This window comes from Phoenix dactylifera, chromosome 17 (genome assembly GCF_009389715.1).
Source record: "Phoenix dactylifera cultivar Barhee BC4 chromosome 17, palm_55x_up_171113_PBpolish2nd_filt_p, whole genome shotgun sequence".
Taxonomy (NCBI): Eukaryota; Viridiplantae; Streptophyta; class Magnoliopsida; order Arecales; family Arecaceae; genus Phoenix; species Phoenix dactylifera.
In genome coordinates, this window is record NC_052408.1 from 11,674,451 (window position 1) to 11,693,149 (window position 18,699).

An 18,699-nucleotide genomic window follows, 5' to 3' on the forward strand; every position below is an offset into this window, starting at 1 on the left:
AGGCATTAAAGATCTTCCCTCGAATATTCTTTGGCAAGAAGATTTTTTCGTCTCCGCTATTTTTGATTGAAATTGACATCAGGGGTGAAGATCTGAGCACGACCCGAGCTAAACGACATTATTTCGGGCCCATCACCTATATTAGACGGTTAGGGTAGCGGACTAAGAGCTCTCCAGCAATCTCACTAGCTTGATGTCCCGGTCGCAGCGATTTCCACCGGCAATACGGACATTTAGTGAATATTTTCAAAAAAACATTTTAAGTAAACCTGCCACATGCTAATTGCCTGCCACACTTTGGCGCTGTAACAAACTACCATAATGGACTGAGCCGAGGTTAGGCAACCTATTGCCGCCTTCTTTTTTTGGTTCTTTGGTTTTCCCAACCCTACACAACCACAACTTTGATGCCTATCCAATTCATGGTTTATCGGAGCTAGTCATATCCCCTAACCACGTCATATCTGGCCGTGCTCGCTAGCCACAGCACTGCTCGCGCCGCTGTTCCCGGGTGGTGCCGAAGGTCACAAGACCTACACCGTCCTATTAAGGGAAATGATCTCATAACTATAGCAAACAATACTTTTCCTGAGCACACTATATAGTAAAAGCGGACAAAGGGCCTTATCAGAGCCATAGACAGCTCATGAATACGAGGGAATCCTGGCCGTGATTTAGTCCGCTGCAAGAAGTAACAGAGCTGCAGCTTATCAGATGAGACAATCCGTTAATCAGCGCAGCATCACCAGCATTAAACGCAGCCTACAAACAGGGAGATGGAGAGCTGGCGATCCTCTGCTGCAACAGTTTGGCGTATGAACGAAATCGCTTTATTGATGCTATCTCCCCCTCAGACCCACTTTTAGCAACCACCACGGCTGTTGTGCTCTGCTACTTCCTAGCAAGAAGGTTATGCGCCAAGGCCTTAGCTTAGCTTCCTGTCCCTAACAAACTCCAAAGCTGGTTAATGTTGTAGCTATGGAGTATCTTGCTGCAGGGACTGGCAATAAGACAAGGTGATGTTAGGAGCCTAGGGGGGGGGGGGGGGGGGGGAGGGGGGAGGGGGTGACAGTGCGTGCGAGACTTGCCAAGCGAAATGAACTGTCCGCACGTGTGAAATGCCTATGGGTGCATGATTACTTGTGCTAAGCCCGAGGCAGAGTGTGGGAGAGGTGGCGGTGGAATTTGAAAGCATAGGGGAGAGTGGGAGAGAATTTCGAACCCCGTTCTCAAATATCTTTTCTTCGCTATATTTTGCTTTTTAATATTCTTTTTCATTGCCTTTCAAACTCCACAACCTGCATAAGAAGGCATTTACGTAGGCGGATGGAACTCTTTCCTTTTTCCAAGAAACTCCCTTCTCTCTCTCTAGTTTTTGTCTATGGGTGCACCTAAGGACAAAGAGAGAGAAAGGGAGTCGAGTGGGGTTATATATAACCGGGTTAACTTCTTTTTCCACCACTTTCTGGGCCGGGGCCAGGGTGATCTTTTGAGAGAGAGGGAGGGAGGGAGGGAGGGGGAGAGAAGTGTCGTTCCAACATCCAAGGCAAAAAGGGGAAGTTATCTGGTGAAAAGTAGAGAGAGGGTTAAAACTTAACAGAAGAGCAGGAATCAGAGAGTTGGGTAGATGGAGGAAGCCAAGGTAGGGAAGTCATCAAGGTTTAAGAGGGTGTGCGTTTTCTGTGGCAGCAGCACCGGGAAGAGGGACTGCTACCAAGACGCAGCCGTGGAACTTGGCAAAGAGCTGGTAAGACATCTGGATTCTATCTTTTTTTTTTGTGTTTTTATTGGGTTAAGATTAGATGGTTGATCAAACGAGCGTGGGGTAGGTGGCGAGGAAGGTGGATTTGGTTTATGGAGGTGGGAGCATTGGCCTGATGGGCCTCGTCTCTGGAGCCGTCCACAGTGGAGGCGGCCGTGTTATTGGGTGAGCAGTCGCCTTACTTTCTTTCCTCATCTAACTCTTAATTTTGTCCCTCCTATGTGTTTATTATTGATTCATCTTTTTTCTTCCTTTTTTTTTAATTTTTCTATTATAAACTTTTAATTCCTTTCAGGATTATTCCGACGACTCTAATGGACAAAGAGGTCTAATTCTCGATAACTCTCTTGTTTTTTCCGCTAGCTCGAATGCCATCCATCTTTACCTACGATTTAACTCTATTTACCCACCAGATAACTGGGGAGACGGTGGGAGAGGTTAAAGCAGTTGCAAGCATGCATCAGAGGAAGGCGGAGATGGCTCGACACTCCGACGCGTTCATTGCCTTACCTGGTTTTCTTCTCCCTTGCTGTTATTTTTTTCGTGAGCTTCTTTTTATTTCCTGCTAGATTGTAAACTACGTATATATGTTTGTATGTTTTCAATTTAGGTGGGTACGGCACGCTGGAGGAGCTGCTGGAGGTGATAACTTGGGCCCAGCTCGGCATCCACAAGAAACCTGTAATCTATTCCAGTCCAATCCTATCCTCCGTTTTATCCTCTATCCAAGTACATAGAAAGGACTCGAATTAGACTCAATTTTGCATGTAATGGCAGGTTGGTTTGCTGAATGTGGATGGGTATTATAACTCGCTGCTGGCCTTCATAGATAAGGCCGTGGACGACGGCTTCATCCAGCCCTTCCAGCGCCACATCATAGTCTCCGCCCCCAATGTCAAGGACCTGGTCCAAAAGCTCGAGGTAACCCCAAGAAGAGTCCTCTATGATTTGGTCTTTTAATAGTCCTCTTCCATTTTCAACACCCCCCCGAATATTAAATATACCAAGTCCATTGTCCATCTCTAATATATATAATATTATACCTCTTGTTTTACACTTTTTCTAGCTTATATTCTCATGTCATCCTTCTTTAATTCCAGTGGGCCTATGGCCTTCGTTCCTCTTATTTTTTGTGCTCAATAGGACTTCCTAATTCTTTGTTGTTTTATGATGAGAGAGCTATTGTTCAACTCGTGACGCAGGAATACGTGCCCGTCCAAGACGCCGTTGTGGCAACGCTGAGGTGGGAGAAGGAGCGGTTTGGATACAATTCCTTCCTGCAGGCTGATATCGCCAGGTAGCAGCAGCATCAGCAGCTTCCTGGCAGAATTAAGGGGGAGCTCAAAAAAAAAAAAAAAAAAAGGAAAAAAGAAAAGAAACGAAAAGGGACCTTTTGGGTTGGTTTTTTTCTTTAGTTATCTTGTCCCTAGGCTTGGGATGGTAGCCTAGTAGTAGTTGTAATACTAATTACTAGCTACTAATTGTGTATACATCTCCTTATCCGTATTCCCTTTTGTCTCTCATTTTGATCAGATGATTGAAAGTGTATATGTACTGTACTAGCACTTCTACTGGCTGTGCCACAAAGTCAGAAAAAACAGGCAGCTCTTTACTCGTTTCTCTGTGCCTTCGCTCTACTGCGCGTGCGCCATGGCTGTATGCCTCTGTGGTGCTTATGTTCTCTTGTCTACGAGTCGTCCTTCCTTTCCCTGTTTATGTTTCAGGACCTGGGAAACCGGTTTCAGTTTGTAATGATGGTCCTGGGGCCAATCATGGTGACCTAACAAACCGTGGGATTGGGTTCTGAAGGCTCACCTCAATTCCCATCAGGAAAAAGTTGGGCTTGTATTTTTCCGTCTGTTGTAACATTAATGTCTTACACTGTTGTGGCGTGTGAGTACTGAACTGGGGTGTGCAATTCAATCATCCACTGTCATGTGAGAGTTCCATCTATTGTTAAATTATTTATTACGATGTATGATACGAACTGGATCAACAAGAAGTATATAAATATTGCGTGTATAAAGTTATTCATATTTGATGGAGTCACAGGTGCGGATGATTGCGAATTAGACCTTGTGGTTTGGTAACTCTCTCTCACCCATGATGGCGCGGGGCCTCGGGCAAGGGGCAAATCTTGGCAGGCACGCAGGGGCCGGGGGCCGGTTGCCTACGTTCCACGGCCCTGGAATTCTTTGGTACATACGGCAATGCCTTACCCATGGGGGAAGTGTGGTAATTAGGATTAGAGAGCAAGGAGTGGTAGAAAATGCCAAACTTTCTTCTCATTGGTTGTATTGCATCCGAAGTGGATGTCTCAATGTGATGACTTTTCTACTATGATGTGCAAGCCTGTGACGGATGTTAATGAATGAATAGAGGAAGGAAAGTGAGATGGCCGAGCATGTACTCCATTCCCGAGATAAACTTTGTTGCCCTCTTCAAAAATGAACTTTTAAGTACATCGAACGGGCTTTTTTATGCGACCAGTCTTGTTTGGTATGTAATCCCCTTCTGCAGTTTGCCTTTCCGAGGGGCATGCATGCTTGGTGGAGCAAAATGCTACTTTAACTCGGAAAAATCACTCAAAGAGTCGCCCAGATGCCTTGCACCAATCGCTTCGCTTCATTTAATAGCACAATGCCATTTCAGAAGGGGGCAAGCAATGACAATGGACCACAACAGCTGAGCGTTTTCCTGAGCGACGCTTTTGGGATACTTGAGCAAATGTTGGCAGTACTGATGGCCTAGGGGTGTAGCTTTTGTTCCCGAAATTGGCGAGGCATCAGAGTTGGGGAACTTTCCACATTGGGTGATAGGAGTCATAAGAGTGCTTGTCATTCATAACTAGCTCCACTGTTCAATCCAAAAAGGAGCTTTCAGATCCCCGTTTGGCTGTGGGGACTGGTGTCCCCTATGAAACTATTGTTTTCACCTAGATATATTAATGTTGTGCTATCTGACCGAGTCGCTTTACTTTGTCATGCTCTCTCTCTTTGCCAATGGCCAGCTACCTGCCCTAATGTTAAAATATTAATTCAGTACCCACTCAGACTACAAGTCGTTGCATTGCATGATGTTTCACGCTGCAGGTTGCAACAAAGCACAACATGCATGCAAGAGTGTGGATCTCTTCCAAGTGCAGTCGTTCCAAATATGTGTGGTGAAAAGGTGTCCTTATTTGTAAGTGATGCCTCCGGAAAATATCAGGAGATAGAATTCATATGCATTTTAAAAAAATGACTCTCTTGTGGATAATGATATTTGGATATCCGTTGGATTTGTAAGACGGGCAAACTTAGACGAATCACGTTGATTTTACTTTCTTGCTATAGATTGGATTGGTTTTGTCGATTTGGGATGCCCGAATGGAAAGAAATTATATTTTTTGCCTGCAGACTAATGTACTCATGCTCGTCTTGGTGATTGGCCTACAGAACAATGAGCTGAGATGATTGGCAAGGTAGATGCGGACCGACACCTGTTACTCTGTAAACAAGGGGGATGAACGCTATGGAAGGAGTTCATGGACATCAGTTTACAAAGCCAATCCACCTTTTGCTTTTGAGCCTCATCTATTCTGTGTCTTTTAAGGATTCATAACTGCTGTAGATGCAAGCGTAATTGTGGACGAATAGGGTTTAGGACCACACCTTCTTCGTTTATTTCCCATGATTAATTGCAGAGCTATTTAGAGTTTAGACACATCGGATCTTTAGTTACGTTCTGCAGTTAAAGGTCGGAGTTATTAGTGGTGTCCTTCGGTTGCTGTCAGCTCAGCTGTCCCTTCCGAACATCTTCCACTTCCCCTCTTCGTCTTTCCCATGGAGCACGTTTTCCCCATGCCTTTTACTATTCCTTGCCAAACTGTCTGTTTATTTCAGTTCTTTTTTTGTTTTAATCTCTTGATAATTACTCATCTTGACTACTATTCGGAACGAGATTTATCTTCTAAGAGGATAGAGGCATGTGTGATTATGATTCCACCACGCCATGGTTATTAAATTACCATTAGTCTTTCTCCCAAAAAGAAAAGACTAATTATATATAACAGTCATTAGTTATATAAAAATATTTTATAATTTTAATATTAAAATAATTAATCAAATAATGGCTGCTATAATGATGTTAGAAAATAATATACACCTACGGAAAAAATTGCGGTGCTATTTTTTTCATCTAAAAAGATAACGTAATACCATTTTTGGACTGCATGACCGCTTTTAGATGAAATTTTGAGGTGAATAAAATGAACTTTGAAAATATTTTATTTTATTCAGAAAAAGGCACAAATAAAAATAATAATCACTATTTTTGCTATAATGGCCTATTATAGTGGAAAATAATAGGAAATAAGAGAAAAAAATGAGTGCTATTTTCTTATTATTTATTCCCAAACATAAGGCAGAGTTGTTGAAAATGTTTTAATAGATGTTATAATGGTTATAACATCGCGAATTAGAACTTCGGTTAAAACCCGCTGATTATTTTGAGAAGATAGCTGAAAATGGCGAATTAGTATAGTCTTAATTATTGAAGCGTTTTATTATAGTTCATTGTTCGAAGCTTGTAGACCCCCTTTTTTTCTATCATCAAAAAGGAAAAAGGGGATCATAGATCCAAGGATCAACATATCTAAACAAGGTATACTACATACATAATCAAGATTGCTATAGGATAATATATTTCATGTCCATAAGCTACATCAGGAACTCGGTGTTTCGAATCAAAAAGTTAACCAAGTTCTCAAGTGGATCATGGATCTGTTGAGTTTCGGAAACTTTTAGAAAGAATTTTCATTTTTATGTCGAATTTGCAAATCCTGTTGTTGTTGCTGCCTTACATATTAACTATATTTTTACAAAAAAAATATATATTTTTAGTTTTTTATAGATTAGTTTCTTGATTGATTATTCGTGTATTGACTTTGAGATAACTTGTTTTAGTAATGAAACTACTTTAATTGTTGGAAATCCAAGTCAGCCAGGCTCACATAAGTTAAATACCTTGTGGCATGTCCACTTTCTCCTCATGGTTTCGAAGTTTGACACGAGATCACCCTACCAAAACCCGAAGAAGACACCTTGGACCATCCCTTGAACCTAATCCACTCAAATCCATTCATTTTTATCTACTCCCGTATTAGGTGCACCTAAGAAAAGTTGCATGCGACATCTTGGGTGGCTTCTCTCCATGTCCACTAATGTCTATTTTCCATTTCACTGAAGACTTTTACATGCTGACAAATCAACAGCTTTAGAGAATTTGAAACTTGGAACGAGACGACCTAGGTTGGGTCCATGGGGATAAGGTGCAGGTGGTCTGGATTCCGAATGGTAATCTTCGTGCATGTCACTAGGGAAGTTTCAACTTGTGTGCAAAGTAGTGAAGAATTAGGTTGTCAGTCTGATCTCTAGGAATGTTTTGAAGTCATGCAGTTTCCTTGTAATTTCCTCATTCTGGATAAAGAATTTGAAGAAAAAAAATAATTGATAGGGCAAATTATTTGGTGGACCAAGTCCACTGTGAACTAAGGATGGAATTATTTTAGATAAAAAAGAAAATAGAGGAGAAAAAATGAAGTGATTTCATTCTTAATCTAAGATGGACCTGATCCATGTAATAAATTCTCACATGACTGATGATCGATATCTATTTAGTCAAGATTTAGTGCTGCAGATTTGATAAAAATATTTTCTAGTCTATTTTATATACCTTTCTATGGTTGTCTATTAGAGAGTGACTAATAGTGACTTCTAAAATTAAACTTTGAGATGATTAAATGGATTTGGGACTAAATACAGAGAAGTGAGGAAGATTGGTGCAGACAAAAAGCATAGAGTAGCTGTTGAAAACGAATTAGGAGATTTGATTTATAAAACCCATTACTAAAGCAGTTAGCATAAGCTCCGACTTGAAAACAAATATTAAGAAATCATAGCCTTCCCAACCATTCCATCGCCCCTACACTCCAATAGTGGTCACACTCACCATCCAACCGTGATTCAAATGTTCTCAATTATTTTCTCCCTGGAATCCATAATGACTATTGTAATATTATGTCGAACATTACAGAGGCTTCAGAGGACTCTCATGTTATATATGTCAATAACAAGTAGCATGAATAGTGATCATTGTTTAAATATTATTTTATTACAACTACTATTATTTTAAAAATAATGTTCAATAAAAATTAAAAAAAAAAAATATTTGGTTGACGGTGACTTAAGCAGAGAGAATGGTGTTTTTTTTTTGTTAATTATTTTTCGCTATAACAAAAATGTCATCACCTCCATGTCAATGCAGTTCATCATTGTAATACTTGTTGTCAAATTACCAATCAGGAGGAATAACGCGTGCACCCATATATGTATATGCTATCCTATCCTGTCGGGACCACTGCGGAGCACCATGATATCCTTCCCACTGCCGCCTCCCGCGCCGCCCTCCCTCTATCCCCTCATGTCCTTGATATGCTATCCTCTCGCGAGGTATCCGCGGGTCTATTGCTTGTTCATGTGCCAATTCGTAGGGTCACTATCTGGTCGCAGTTTAAGTGCTGAAGGTGCGGACAAAAGTTCATTGGATTAGCTCTTTTGTTCAAGGCCGACCTCCAGGGATTGTGACCCGAATGGGGTGAGGCTGGGGTGGACTCGAAGTCACGAGCTAATTGCTCACATGGGGGATATCAGCCTTTTGGATAAGGTGAACCGGCCTGGTCAGAATAAGCAAGGATGGGGGCAAGGGAATGTGGGTTGGAGAGGTTATCACTGATCATTGTTGCACATTTGCATGTGGTTTTTGTCTGTATTGTAATTCTTGGACTAGTTATCAAATGGAAGTATACGGCTCGCAATGTGTATAAGAGATCAGATGGAAGTATGGAAGATAAAAATATGTACCATTCGATAGCTAATCATGGAATAGGACTCGCAGTGGCAATCATAATTATTATAAATATATATATTTTCAACATAAATACGACATGCATGATAATTTGATCTCCCATGCTAGACAAATGACATGGACAATTTTTTTTATCTGATTTACAATTTTTTTACCGGTCTTGATTCCAATCAACTGTGACCACGGATGCAGCGAGGAAACATAAGATGCAATTCTATTGCAAGGATGAGTAAGCAATCAAGCGGAATAAACGAATGAAAGTTAGTTCCATGAGACTTTTATTAAGAGCGTTGAATCCTGGATGAGTAATATCATGAATCAAAAAGGATATCCTGTTCCCGATATTGTTAAATTCGATATCCATTATCAAACAATTTAGGGACTATTTGGATGATTGCATTGAAAATTTTATAGAATTCATGGGCTAGGCTAGTACAACTAACGGGTCTTTTTCTCTTTTTATGGATTCGGATTGGCCCACTCAAAAGTTATGATTTTCAGTCCAATCATCCAAACAGGCCTTTAGCAGTGGAAGTGTGAGGACTCGTGCGGGCATGTGTTTAGTTCCACATCGATTATTTGCTGGGTAGATCTTGGGTACTTATACAGGCTAGCCATTTTGGGTGAGGTCCTGAGTTGTGACAAATGGTATCAGAGCGGACTCGACCTATAACCTATGTGGACTACAGAACACTACAGCACGGATCCATTGGGGCTGACTACGGGTCGATCGAGGTATTTGTGATTAGATTTGATGGATTTGAACCCTTAGCCTGACGAGGACGTCAGGGCTTGAACGAAGGGAGTATGTGAGGACTCGTGCGGGCATGTGTTTAGTCCCACATCAGTTATTTGCTGGGTAGATCTTGGATACTTATATAGGATCAAGGAACCCAAATAATAACTTCCAGCTAGATATTTTGGGTGAGGTCCTGAGTTCTGACAGAAAGAGATAAAGTGTAAAGTGCAAAAGAGTCTGGTGGGGGAATCTTGAGTGATGGAAAAGGCAGGGACGAGGCAAAGTGGCTCTCAAGGGTGGAGCCTAAAAGATGGAAGAGGCGGCTGTGGGAGGAAGCATTAGCCGAAATGAGTTGGGCTGGCCTGGTCTGGGCTTCATGGTCATTGAATTGCAGTTGAGGAATTGACATAGGTGGTTCATTTCAGATGGGCCGAACCATTAATGATTGAGCTTTTTAATGGGTGTTTGGGGTTGCACCTGGGGCAAATAGATTTACCAGTTATCACCATGATAAGCACATTGTGTAAGCCAATCTAATCAAACCCAGTTGGTGGAATGGCAAGGCCTTGGTTCATCAAATTGTGGTTAAGGATCATACAGATCTGAAGACATAAGTTCCCTCTATGCTGGGATTCATGGCCTTCTCTTATCCTCCCTGCCATAATCTCTAAAGCTTACCACATGCTTTTGACCCTTATATCCGTTTATTTCAAGGATCGTGCAAGGCAGCGATCAAGATAAGTCATCGACTGCATCACAAAATCAATAACTTTACTTGAACTAATAATGATTGATGCAATTAGATCATTAGTATTTGATTAGTTTGGTATTTTGTTAAACACTAGGGATCAAGAAGAAGAACATAAGGGGGTATAGGGTAAAGGTGTTTGGAGTTTCAAGTATTAGGGGGGCAAAGGAGTGGCAAGCAAGCCGGAAGATAGTTTGAGCTAATATCGGTGAAGTATATGCTGGCTTTAGCTCAAAATAAATTTAAACGGTGGTCGCGTGGAGAGAGTCTGAAACTAAACCCGGAATCTGGAATTCCGCAATTAGTTCAAACAGTGTGAGCAAATTACGGGAACCACATTGCCGGAATTAGCTCAAGCTATCTGAACTAAGGCACGTGCCACTTATCGCCCGTGCCAAATCTAACATTGCACAGCCGAGAGAGAACGAAAGACCCCATCCGCTTGAACCCTACTCCGTCGCGCCGGAACCCTAAAACCCTCACAATTCCACCTTCCAGTTCCAAAGCAGCAGTTCAAACCAAACAAGAAGAAACCCAAGGAAGGAGAACAAGAAGAAGAGGAGGAGGAGGAAGACTTTCATCAAACACCAAATGGGCAAGCTCCCTCCCTCCATGCGCTCCGCCAAGCTCCCCCTCGCCTTCCTCAAACCTCACCCTTCTCCCTCCCCATCCCCCTCTCCCCCTCCTCCCAAACCCTACCGCCCTTCCCTCCTCAAAAACCCCCTCAAGAAGAAGAAGAAACACTCCACCCAAACCCCTTCTCCCCTCGCCTCCCCATCGCCTCCCCCCATCTTCCAATCCCCCGCCCTCTCCGACGCCGTCGCCACCTTCGACTCCCTCTCCGCCGCCACTGCCGAGGCTGGCGCCTCCCTTGACCCCGCAACCCTCCTCCGCTCCTTCTGCGATGCCGGCGCCTCCCCCTCCGATGCACTCTGCCTCTTCCGCCACATCTCCTCCCACCTCCCCCCCGACCGCCCCTGCTTCCACGTCCTCCTCGGTCACTCGTGCCTCCAACCCGCTGTCGGCGACAACGACGACCACCTCACCCCCGTCTTCAACGTGCTCGACCTAATGTCCTCCTCTGGCTTCCCCCCAGATGCCGCCTCCGCCGACCTCGCCGTCCGCGCCCTCTGCTCCGCCGGCCGCCTCGACGACGCCTGCGCCCTCCTCCGCCGCCTCTCCTCCTTTTCCTCCCCCGCCGCCGTCCCCCCCGACGTCTTCACCTACAACTTCCTTATCCGCCGCCTTGCCCGTTCCCGCCCCATCTCCTCCGTCTACGCCTTCATTGACGAACTCCGCCGCTCCTCCGGTATCCGACCCGACCTCGTCACCTACACCATCCTCATCGACGCCGTCTGCCGCGGGCGCAACCTCCGTGAGGCCACTCGCCTCCTCGGCGTGCTCGCCGATGCCGGCTTCAAGCCTGATTGCTACCTCTATAACACTATCATGAAGGGTTACTGCATAGTGGATCAGTGCGGCGAGGTGATGGAGGTCTACAACAAGATGAAGGATGAGGGAGTCGAGCCTGATCTCGTCACCTATAACAGCCTCATATATGGGCTCTCTAAGGCCGGGATGGTCGACCAGGCAAAAAGGTTCCTCAATGTGATGGCAAACACGGGTCATTTCCCTGATACGGTGACCTACACGTCCCTAATGAATGGGATGTGCAGGAAAGGCGATGCCTTGGGGGCGCTCAGGCTATTGGGAGAGATGGAGGAGAAGGGGTGCAGTCCAAATGAGTGCACATACAACACACTGCTAATGGGGCTGTGCAAGGCCAAGTGTTTGGAGAAGGGGATGGAGTTGTATGGAGTGATGAAGGCTGGAGGTATGAAGCTGGAGAATGCAGCTTATGCCACATTTGTGAGGGCGCTGTGTCGGGCGAATAAGATTGCAGAGGCATATGAGGTGTTTGGTTATGCGTTGGAGAGCAAGAGCTTGACTGATGTATCGGCTTACATGGCATTGGAGAGCTCGCTGAAGTTCCTGAAGAAGGCGAAAGCATAATTTATGCACATCCATTGGTCAGTTCGGCTTCCTTATATTGTTATCATGTTGTCTCTGTTATTCTTCTTTATATATTGTTCATAATAAAAGCTGATGGTTTGAAAAGGAAAGCTTGCTATGGTTCATTTATATGTTTTATTGAATGGAACTATTGTGATGCCTTTTCATTTGACCTTGGAAAAATGTGGTTCCAAAGTTGGTGTTGTAAAACATTCGTGTCCACAGTTGACAAACCTAAGGCTTTATAAATATGCAGTGCTTTGTTTCATATGAAATGTTGTTGGTGGAAATCATTGAGATTGGAAAAAGAGAAGGCATTGCAAAGCTGTAAATAAAAAGATTCAAATAAAAATGGCATAAATATAAATATTAAGAAAACAATGTAAGCTATATATCTCATTTATAATAAGATGCATGATTGGTATTATTCTTGCTTCTGAAAAGAGGTTAATGATCATTGATCTGATATGCAATAAAGCTATGTAAATAATAAAGGAATTGTTTTTACCATTTGGCAATTGCATAGGTTAACACTTCCAAGGTCAATCTTTATGATGTAAAGGTTGGAATGTTTTTGGTGTCATGGAAAGCAAAATTGGATGTATATCTAGTTGAATAGAGCCAATGTACAGTCCTTTTTTGATGCAAAGTTGGTGATAGCTTGTCTTTCGACCGTAGCATTAGAACATTGCTTTACCATAAAAATGCAGTTTGCAGTTAAAGATGATGCTGATATCATCCAATCCAACAATGAGCATGATTTTTAATGGCTTAAGAATTGCAAAATCTGACATATACTAGAGGAATTCTTATCTTTTTTTGAGAGTTCGTCAGAAGCCAATTGCAAATAGTGATTTTGCCACCAGTATGGCATCTAAGCATTAAGCTAGTCCGACATCTTGTTTTTGAATCTTTTTCCCCTCTCGTAGGATTTTACAAATGAAATTCATGATTATAGATTATGACTTTTGGATTGAGAGGCGCTATATTCCATAGCAATTGGTTATTTTGTCTATTTTTATGCTAAAATTTTGAGATAATATGTTACTGAATATATATACTCTAAAAAAAGGCATGCTTTTCCTTATGTTAAACCAACCAAAATACTTACATGCCATACCTTGACACATTTGACGCCCATGGAGAAAGACATGAACATACAAACCATGGTTGTGAAAGAGAGTGGTTACAATGGTCAGTCACTCACTTTAAAGGTTCTATTTCCAAATTTGGTTAGTAAAAGAGAATAAAGGAAATGGTGTTTTCACCTCAATGAAAGTGCAACAGGAAGAACAAATTTAGGTTTGATTTTTTTCTTTTCTTTTTCTTATAGTCATAAAGCACCTTGCCATGCCTTGCTGAACTAGTGTCATCTAAATGAAATTCAAGTAGTTGAGTTACCTTATGGTATAATCTAAACAAGAATTAAAAACCATCATAACACAAAATAATCTAAAACATGACTTACCTAAAGAAGACAAATATTATCCTAGTCTCCACATTCTCCATCAACAATGGTTCTCCGCCCCTTTTTACTTTGGTCTGGAATGATTTGCAAACTTTAGCAAAGACTAAAGTAACTTGCATACTTTGATCAAGATGTAGAGCTAAATTCTATGTATTCTAGGGCATGCAACTAGTTTCCTTCAGCTCTATCCTGAAGACTTGTTTGCCTTCTAATCTGTGTTTTCTGTCTAGCTGCTGCTTTTGGGCTTGTTTCACATATTTCAGGCCAAGAAGCTAGTGATATTATACTTAATTTACTCGCACAGGGGCAATTTGGTCTGATTAACACAGGGAGAAGGATACCTTTGAATTTATTTAATATAAATGGGAAACATATGACTGAAAAGATGTGCCTGTAAGCCATCCCCACTCCTGAACCCCACCGCACCCCCAAAATCAAAAAAGGAAAAGAACGAAAAAACTTTCCTTCCTCTTTCTCACTGCTTTCCCTTTCCTCTCGTTTCTTCTGTTTTTCTTTCTTGTTGTTTCTTATCTAGTTTCTTCTTTGTTCCTTTTGGCCCCAAAGGTGAAATCATGCCTCAGAGATGAAAATAAAGTCTTCAGTCTATTAAGATGCCCGTGAATATCAAATCAGAGCCCTAAAGATTAGCAGGCAAACAAGTCTTCAGGATAGAACAGAAGGAAACTAGTAAGTGATGGTTGACATTTAATGACTCATTAAAGTTTACACTGTCAATCTTCATATCAGAAGCAGGAAAAAGTACAGTAAAGTCTAGAATATTATATAAGAAGGTAGTAAAAGGTACACATGTGGAGATGGATGGCAAAAGGCTGTATTGAGCTCCTTATTGAGAGAATCTCTTTACTCTCACAAGTTGCTAGTTTGAGAATATCTTACGATTGTTCAAGTTCAACCTTGACACTTCTTAGTACAAGCATACTTTAACCCTATATGAGGGCTGTGACAACTTTTCTTCATAAGAACACTCTCAATGTCCCCTTGCATTGCAGTAGACATCTTTTAATATGTCAAATCACACTTTCATATGCCAAAACAACTTCAACACTTCTTAGACCTACATCTTTTCTGGAAATATTGATGTAAAGAATTTTTTTCTTGGTCTGATTATGAAGGATCTAGTTCTTTCTCATGGCAATTCCTGACATTGTTGTAATAGATGGTAGCTGGAGACATGTGCCTTTCCAATTCATGATTAGTTCTTCTTCGCAGTACTGCTTCGCAAGTTGCTTTAGCAGATAATATTCTCCGCTTTGGCTGATATTATGCCTATATATTTTGATTTTCTGATAACCAAGAGATGAGCTTTGTTCCCATGGTAAATACAAAGCTTGATATGCTCGTGCTATCACCAATTGACCTGCCTAATCATATGGCCAAAAAGTCATATGGAGCTCCTTTTTAAGAGAGGATGTAGCCTCACAAAGCAGCTAATTAAGAAAATCTTACTTTAAAAAAAATACCCTCTGAAAGCCTTTTTGATGATATTCTGCAAAAAATTGGAGTGTTCTTTAAAGAATGAGGTTTAAGAAATTCAGGGCAAAGTTTGCTCCAAGCTTGATAAATGTAACTTATGAAAAGGTTCAAAGTCTTCCCTTTGTGTTAAATTCTGAATTATTGGAGGGTGAGTAATATACTCGGAAATATGAAGAGTATTATGGATGTCTTTATGTATGCCAACTAGAAGTCTACGAAGTGAAATGAGGAAGCTTCAAAATATTTTTTTCCCACCCATCCTCTCCTCTTGTCCTTCGCTTGATTCTCCATCTTGCATCTCTACAAAGATAGTGTGGAAGAAGAAATATAGCTGAATAGAGTTGATGATTATCTAACCTAATGTACATTACATGATCTGCTCTCCCTGAGAGATGTTTCCTGATTATCTGTCGATCTATATATTTGAAGCAAGTGAATACAAGTTTTATGAGGCTTGCCAAAGGTCAAGTATCAAATTAGATGCCTTTTCAATCGATTCTGTCATACTTGCTTGATGGGTCTATGTGTGTGAAGTAAATTGCCTTTGCTTTGAGCATGCTAATATAAACGGTATTAGATGAATTCTAGTAGTTTCTGCAAAACTAAGAGATCCTTCTCCAACTATGCAGAACCTACCAGCTGCCCGGTGCCACCATCATCAAGTCCTCCCTTCTCTTCACTTTTCCAAGCCCTCCTCCCACCAACTATGGATGAGCTGTTGCCCTCCTCACTGTTGCAAATGGCTGCTCAGTCCGCTACATCCGTATCTTGACCAAGACATGACAAATTCATCATGTTCCATCATCATTGGCAAGTTTGTCTCCTAGATTCAGCCCCACAGCAATGCTGCTTCCTTTGCTATATCTTTGCTGCCATGGTGCCCTCCTCTTGCAGCCCAACTACGAGAATGTAGTTGCCATGTGCCCACCTCCATTGGCATCCTCATGATTAACTCTACCCCGCTGATCACCATCTAATGGCTGGATCCCAGTCATTGGGAACAATTTCATGTCCGCAATTGAGAAACCCAGAAAATGAAAGGATCTGGCTGGGGAAATAGTGGCTGACATTTTATCTAGATTGTACCAGTCAGTCCCTGTTATCTTATAGACAAGACTGAAAACCATGTGCATGAAGCTTGCTTGACAAATTATTAGGAAAAGTGATTTTGCATGGAGATTATTACCTGGAGTTTGCAGATACTAGAGAGAATTACTTGAAAAGACACTAAATTTTCATTATTGCATGTAGTGATTTTACATGAAAAATATATCCCAAGAACTTACCATCAGGAGCACTTATCTATGTTACAAGACATGGTAGACTTATGAGAACCTTGGTGAAAGTTTTATTAAAGGATTTTCAGAGACCTTCTTGGCATGATTGCAGATAACCTGGATGGTAATAATGGAAAAGGATGTCTGGTGGAGCACTAACTGATAGAACACATCTTGTCGGTCATTGTTTAGTTGTAGGTTTCCCTCTGATTATCTCCTAATTTAACTGTGTATGTTTTCTATATAATTTTTTAAAGTGCTTGTTTAATAACCAAAACAAGCTGCTCAGATTTCTTATTTGGCAGAAATTGGCAGTGCTTCTATAAGGATTCTTGTTATAGAAAATTAGAATGGGTTTAATTGGTTTCTGGAATTATTTGTGTTTTAATGTTCAAATTTTTGAAATATCCTTTTTTAATACATTAGATTGGTGTCATCATGAATGTTCTCTTATTGATGCCAGCTGCTAGCAAGAGCATGAATAACCAAACTGAGGCACTCTTGTATCTGTATTGCCATCAGCAGATTATTGCTACGATTTTTTGGCTATTCCCTCCTGGCATTTGATTTTTAATACAGGTAATTTTCCATGTATGAATTCTTTTATTTTCAATGAGAAGCATCTGCTAAGTATAGTCTTTTGCTTGGAAGTAACTGGCTCAGCTATACTGTGATGTAGGTCAGTGGAAGCAACTGCTAAATTGTGCATGCAACTTGTCTGGAGAACCAACTTCGAGCTTGCTGTCTGCTCCAAATGGATATTGGGATCAGCAATGTTGTATTAAAATCTTTTATAAACTGTAACAAAAAAAGGGAAAATCTTATATAAACAATCATTCTTTTCCTGACAATGCCATCATCAGTTCCTCTCATGTACTATTATCGAGATGTTTTATTCCATTTTGGAAGATGTAATCATTCTTTTCCTGATATTGCGATCATTAGTTCCTCTCATGACACACCCAAACTCTTATCAGAAATATGCATATCCTCAGTCATGAGATGCAAACTCATATTGGAAATCAAGATCTCAGTCAAAGTTCTCTAGATTTAAAAAAGTTGCTCTGAGTGTATTTTTTGCCATGTTTTGCGTGGTGGTTGGTTCACTTATTTGGCTGCACAGCATCTGATATGACCTAATTAAACCCTGGGAAAACATCAAAGTTAATAAAATTTGTAACTAACAGTAGAAAGTGCATAAGATTTTTTGACTCACAAGATGAACGGAACAAATTACCAACAAACCATCTCTTCCGAATACTAAAATTGCAAACTCAATCAAGCTTGAATATTTTGTATTATATATTATTTAAATAATAGATCACAGGCTAAATTTTAGTTCTATATTATTATTATATTTATCTTTTAATCAATTAATTGTTAATTAAATTTTGAAGCAAACTTTGAAATTAAGCTTGGATCAAGATATAATTTTACTTTGTTTGAAGCTCAAATTACTTTGAATTCAATTAAAAATTATTATGCTCCTTGATTAGGCTCTTTTTTTTTTCTGGCTCGGTTTGAAATTAATCTTGAATCAAGCTGCAACATAATGATGAACTGAAAATATGCTTGATTTCAAAGCTGAATCTTGAAGTTCATCTCAGTGAAATTTGATTAGACCTAAGCTTAAGCTCCATCCACGCATCCATACCCGTCTGGTATGATTCACCTGTCTTAACAAAAAACAAAAAAAAAAAAGAAGAAAGAAGAAGAAGAAGAAGAAGAAGAAGAAGATTGTGAGGCTGCTTAGCCTTCTACCGGCAATACGAATTGGGTGCATGAATTTTAGAAGCGAATTTCGCCCGGTGACCGTTATAATCACCCGTACAGTCACTACATGACGATCCTTCGTCGCTGCGGCAAGTGACATATGCCGCTCGTACGGGGCCAGACTTCCCTCTCGGACTTGTCGTCGTGGGCATTAAAATAACAGAGAAGTGCCTACGACCTGTTTGGGGAAATGCCTAGGAGCATTTCACCAAGAAACGGCCCCGATCCACCATCTTCTTTCTCTAGTCTTCTAGCCTTCAGCGTTTCCACGTTCAAAGCAAAGATGGCTGGTTCTGCCGACCAGCCTTGCCATGTTCGATCAATCATCATGCCTTCTGCATCTCACCCCATCGAGTCAAAAATGGGCTCTACAAGCTACAGACTTTGTGTGGTTTCATCTGCTGTAGAAGCTCAGATGTTGTTTGATGGTTCGAGAGGGCTTGGTGATGCGTACAGCTGCACGAGCTTCTGAGCTCTGGTACCACATTAAGATCCAACCCAAAAACTTAAGCTTGTAGA

General features: G+C 41.2%; 2 protein-coding genes across 6 annotated transcripts; both read left to right on the forward strand.

Moving 5' to 3' along the window:
* The first annotated feature begins 1,453 nt into the window (after positions 1-1,453).
* LOC120104231 (cytokinin riboside 5'-monophosphate phosphoribohydrolase LOG3-like) lies at positions 1,454-3,380 on the forward strand. Its single transcript, XM_039115039.1, has 7 exons — positions 1,454-1,747; positions 1,830-1,927; positions 2,058-2,088; positions 2,176-2,275; positions 2,373-2,443; positions 2,540-2,683; positions 2,965-3,380. Exons 1-7 carry the CDS (start codon positions 1,628-1,630, stop codon positions 3,061-3,063), a joined length of 663 nt encoding a protein of 220 aa, XP_038970967.1. The 5' UTR covers positions 1,454-1,627; the 3' UTR covers positions 3,064-3,380.
* A 7,053-nt stretch (positions 3,381-10,433) lies between these two features.
* On the forward strand, positions 10,434-17,361 carry LOC103701157 (pentatricopeptide repeat-containing protein At2g17670). 5 transcript variants are annotated; one of them, XR_005506691.1, is made up of 4 exons: positions 10,435-12,185; positions 15,760-16,601; positions 16,871-16,986; positions 17,087-17,361. XR_005506691.1 is itself a non-coding variant. In XM_026802176.2 (2 exons), the coding sequence occupies exon 1, from the start codon at positions 10,747-10,749 to the stop codon at positions 12,166-12,168; it is 1,422 nt and encodes a 473-aa protein (XP_026657977.2). In that variant the 5' UTR covers positions 10,434-10,746; the 3' UTR covers positions 12,169-12,185; positions 17,087-17,361. The 5 variants fall into 5 exon arrangements, 1 of the variants encoding a protein (XP_026657977.2); XR_005506693.1 differs by lacking the exon at positions 15,760-16,601 and having other exon boundaries at positions 10,434-12,185; positions 16,933-16,986; XR_005506692.1 differs by lacking the exon at positions 15,760-16,601 and having other exon boundaries at positions 16,930-16,986.
* The last annotated feature ends 1,338 nt before the right edge of the window (positions 17,362-18,699 follow it).

Excerpts from the sequence above, each read along its gene's own strand:
- LOC103701157 (XM_026802176.2), top strand. The coding sequence starts at position 10,747 with ATGGGCAAGCTCCCTCCCTCCATGCGCTCCGCCAAGCTCCCCCTCGCC.
- LOC120104231 (XM_039115039.1), top strand. The coding sequence starts at position 1,628 with ATGGAGGAAGCCAAGGTAGGGAAGTCATCAAGGTTTAAGAGGGTGTGC. Across the intron at positions 1,928-2,057 it reads GGAGGCGGCCGTGTTATTGG|GATTATTCCGACGACTCTAA; the intron begins GTGAGCAGTCGC and ends AATTCCTTTCAG. Across the intron at positions 2,684-2,964 it reads ACCTGGTCCAAAAGCTCGAG|GAATACGTGCCCGTCCAAGA; the intron begins GTAACCCCAAGA and ends CTCGTGACGCAG.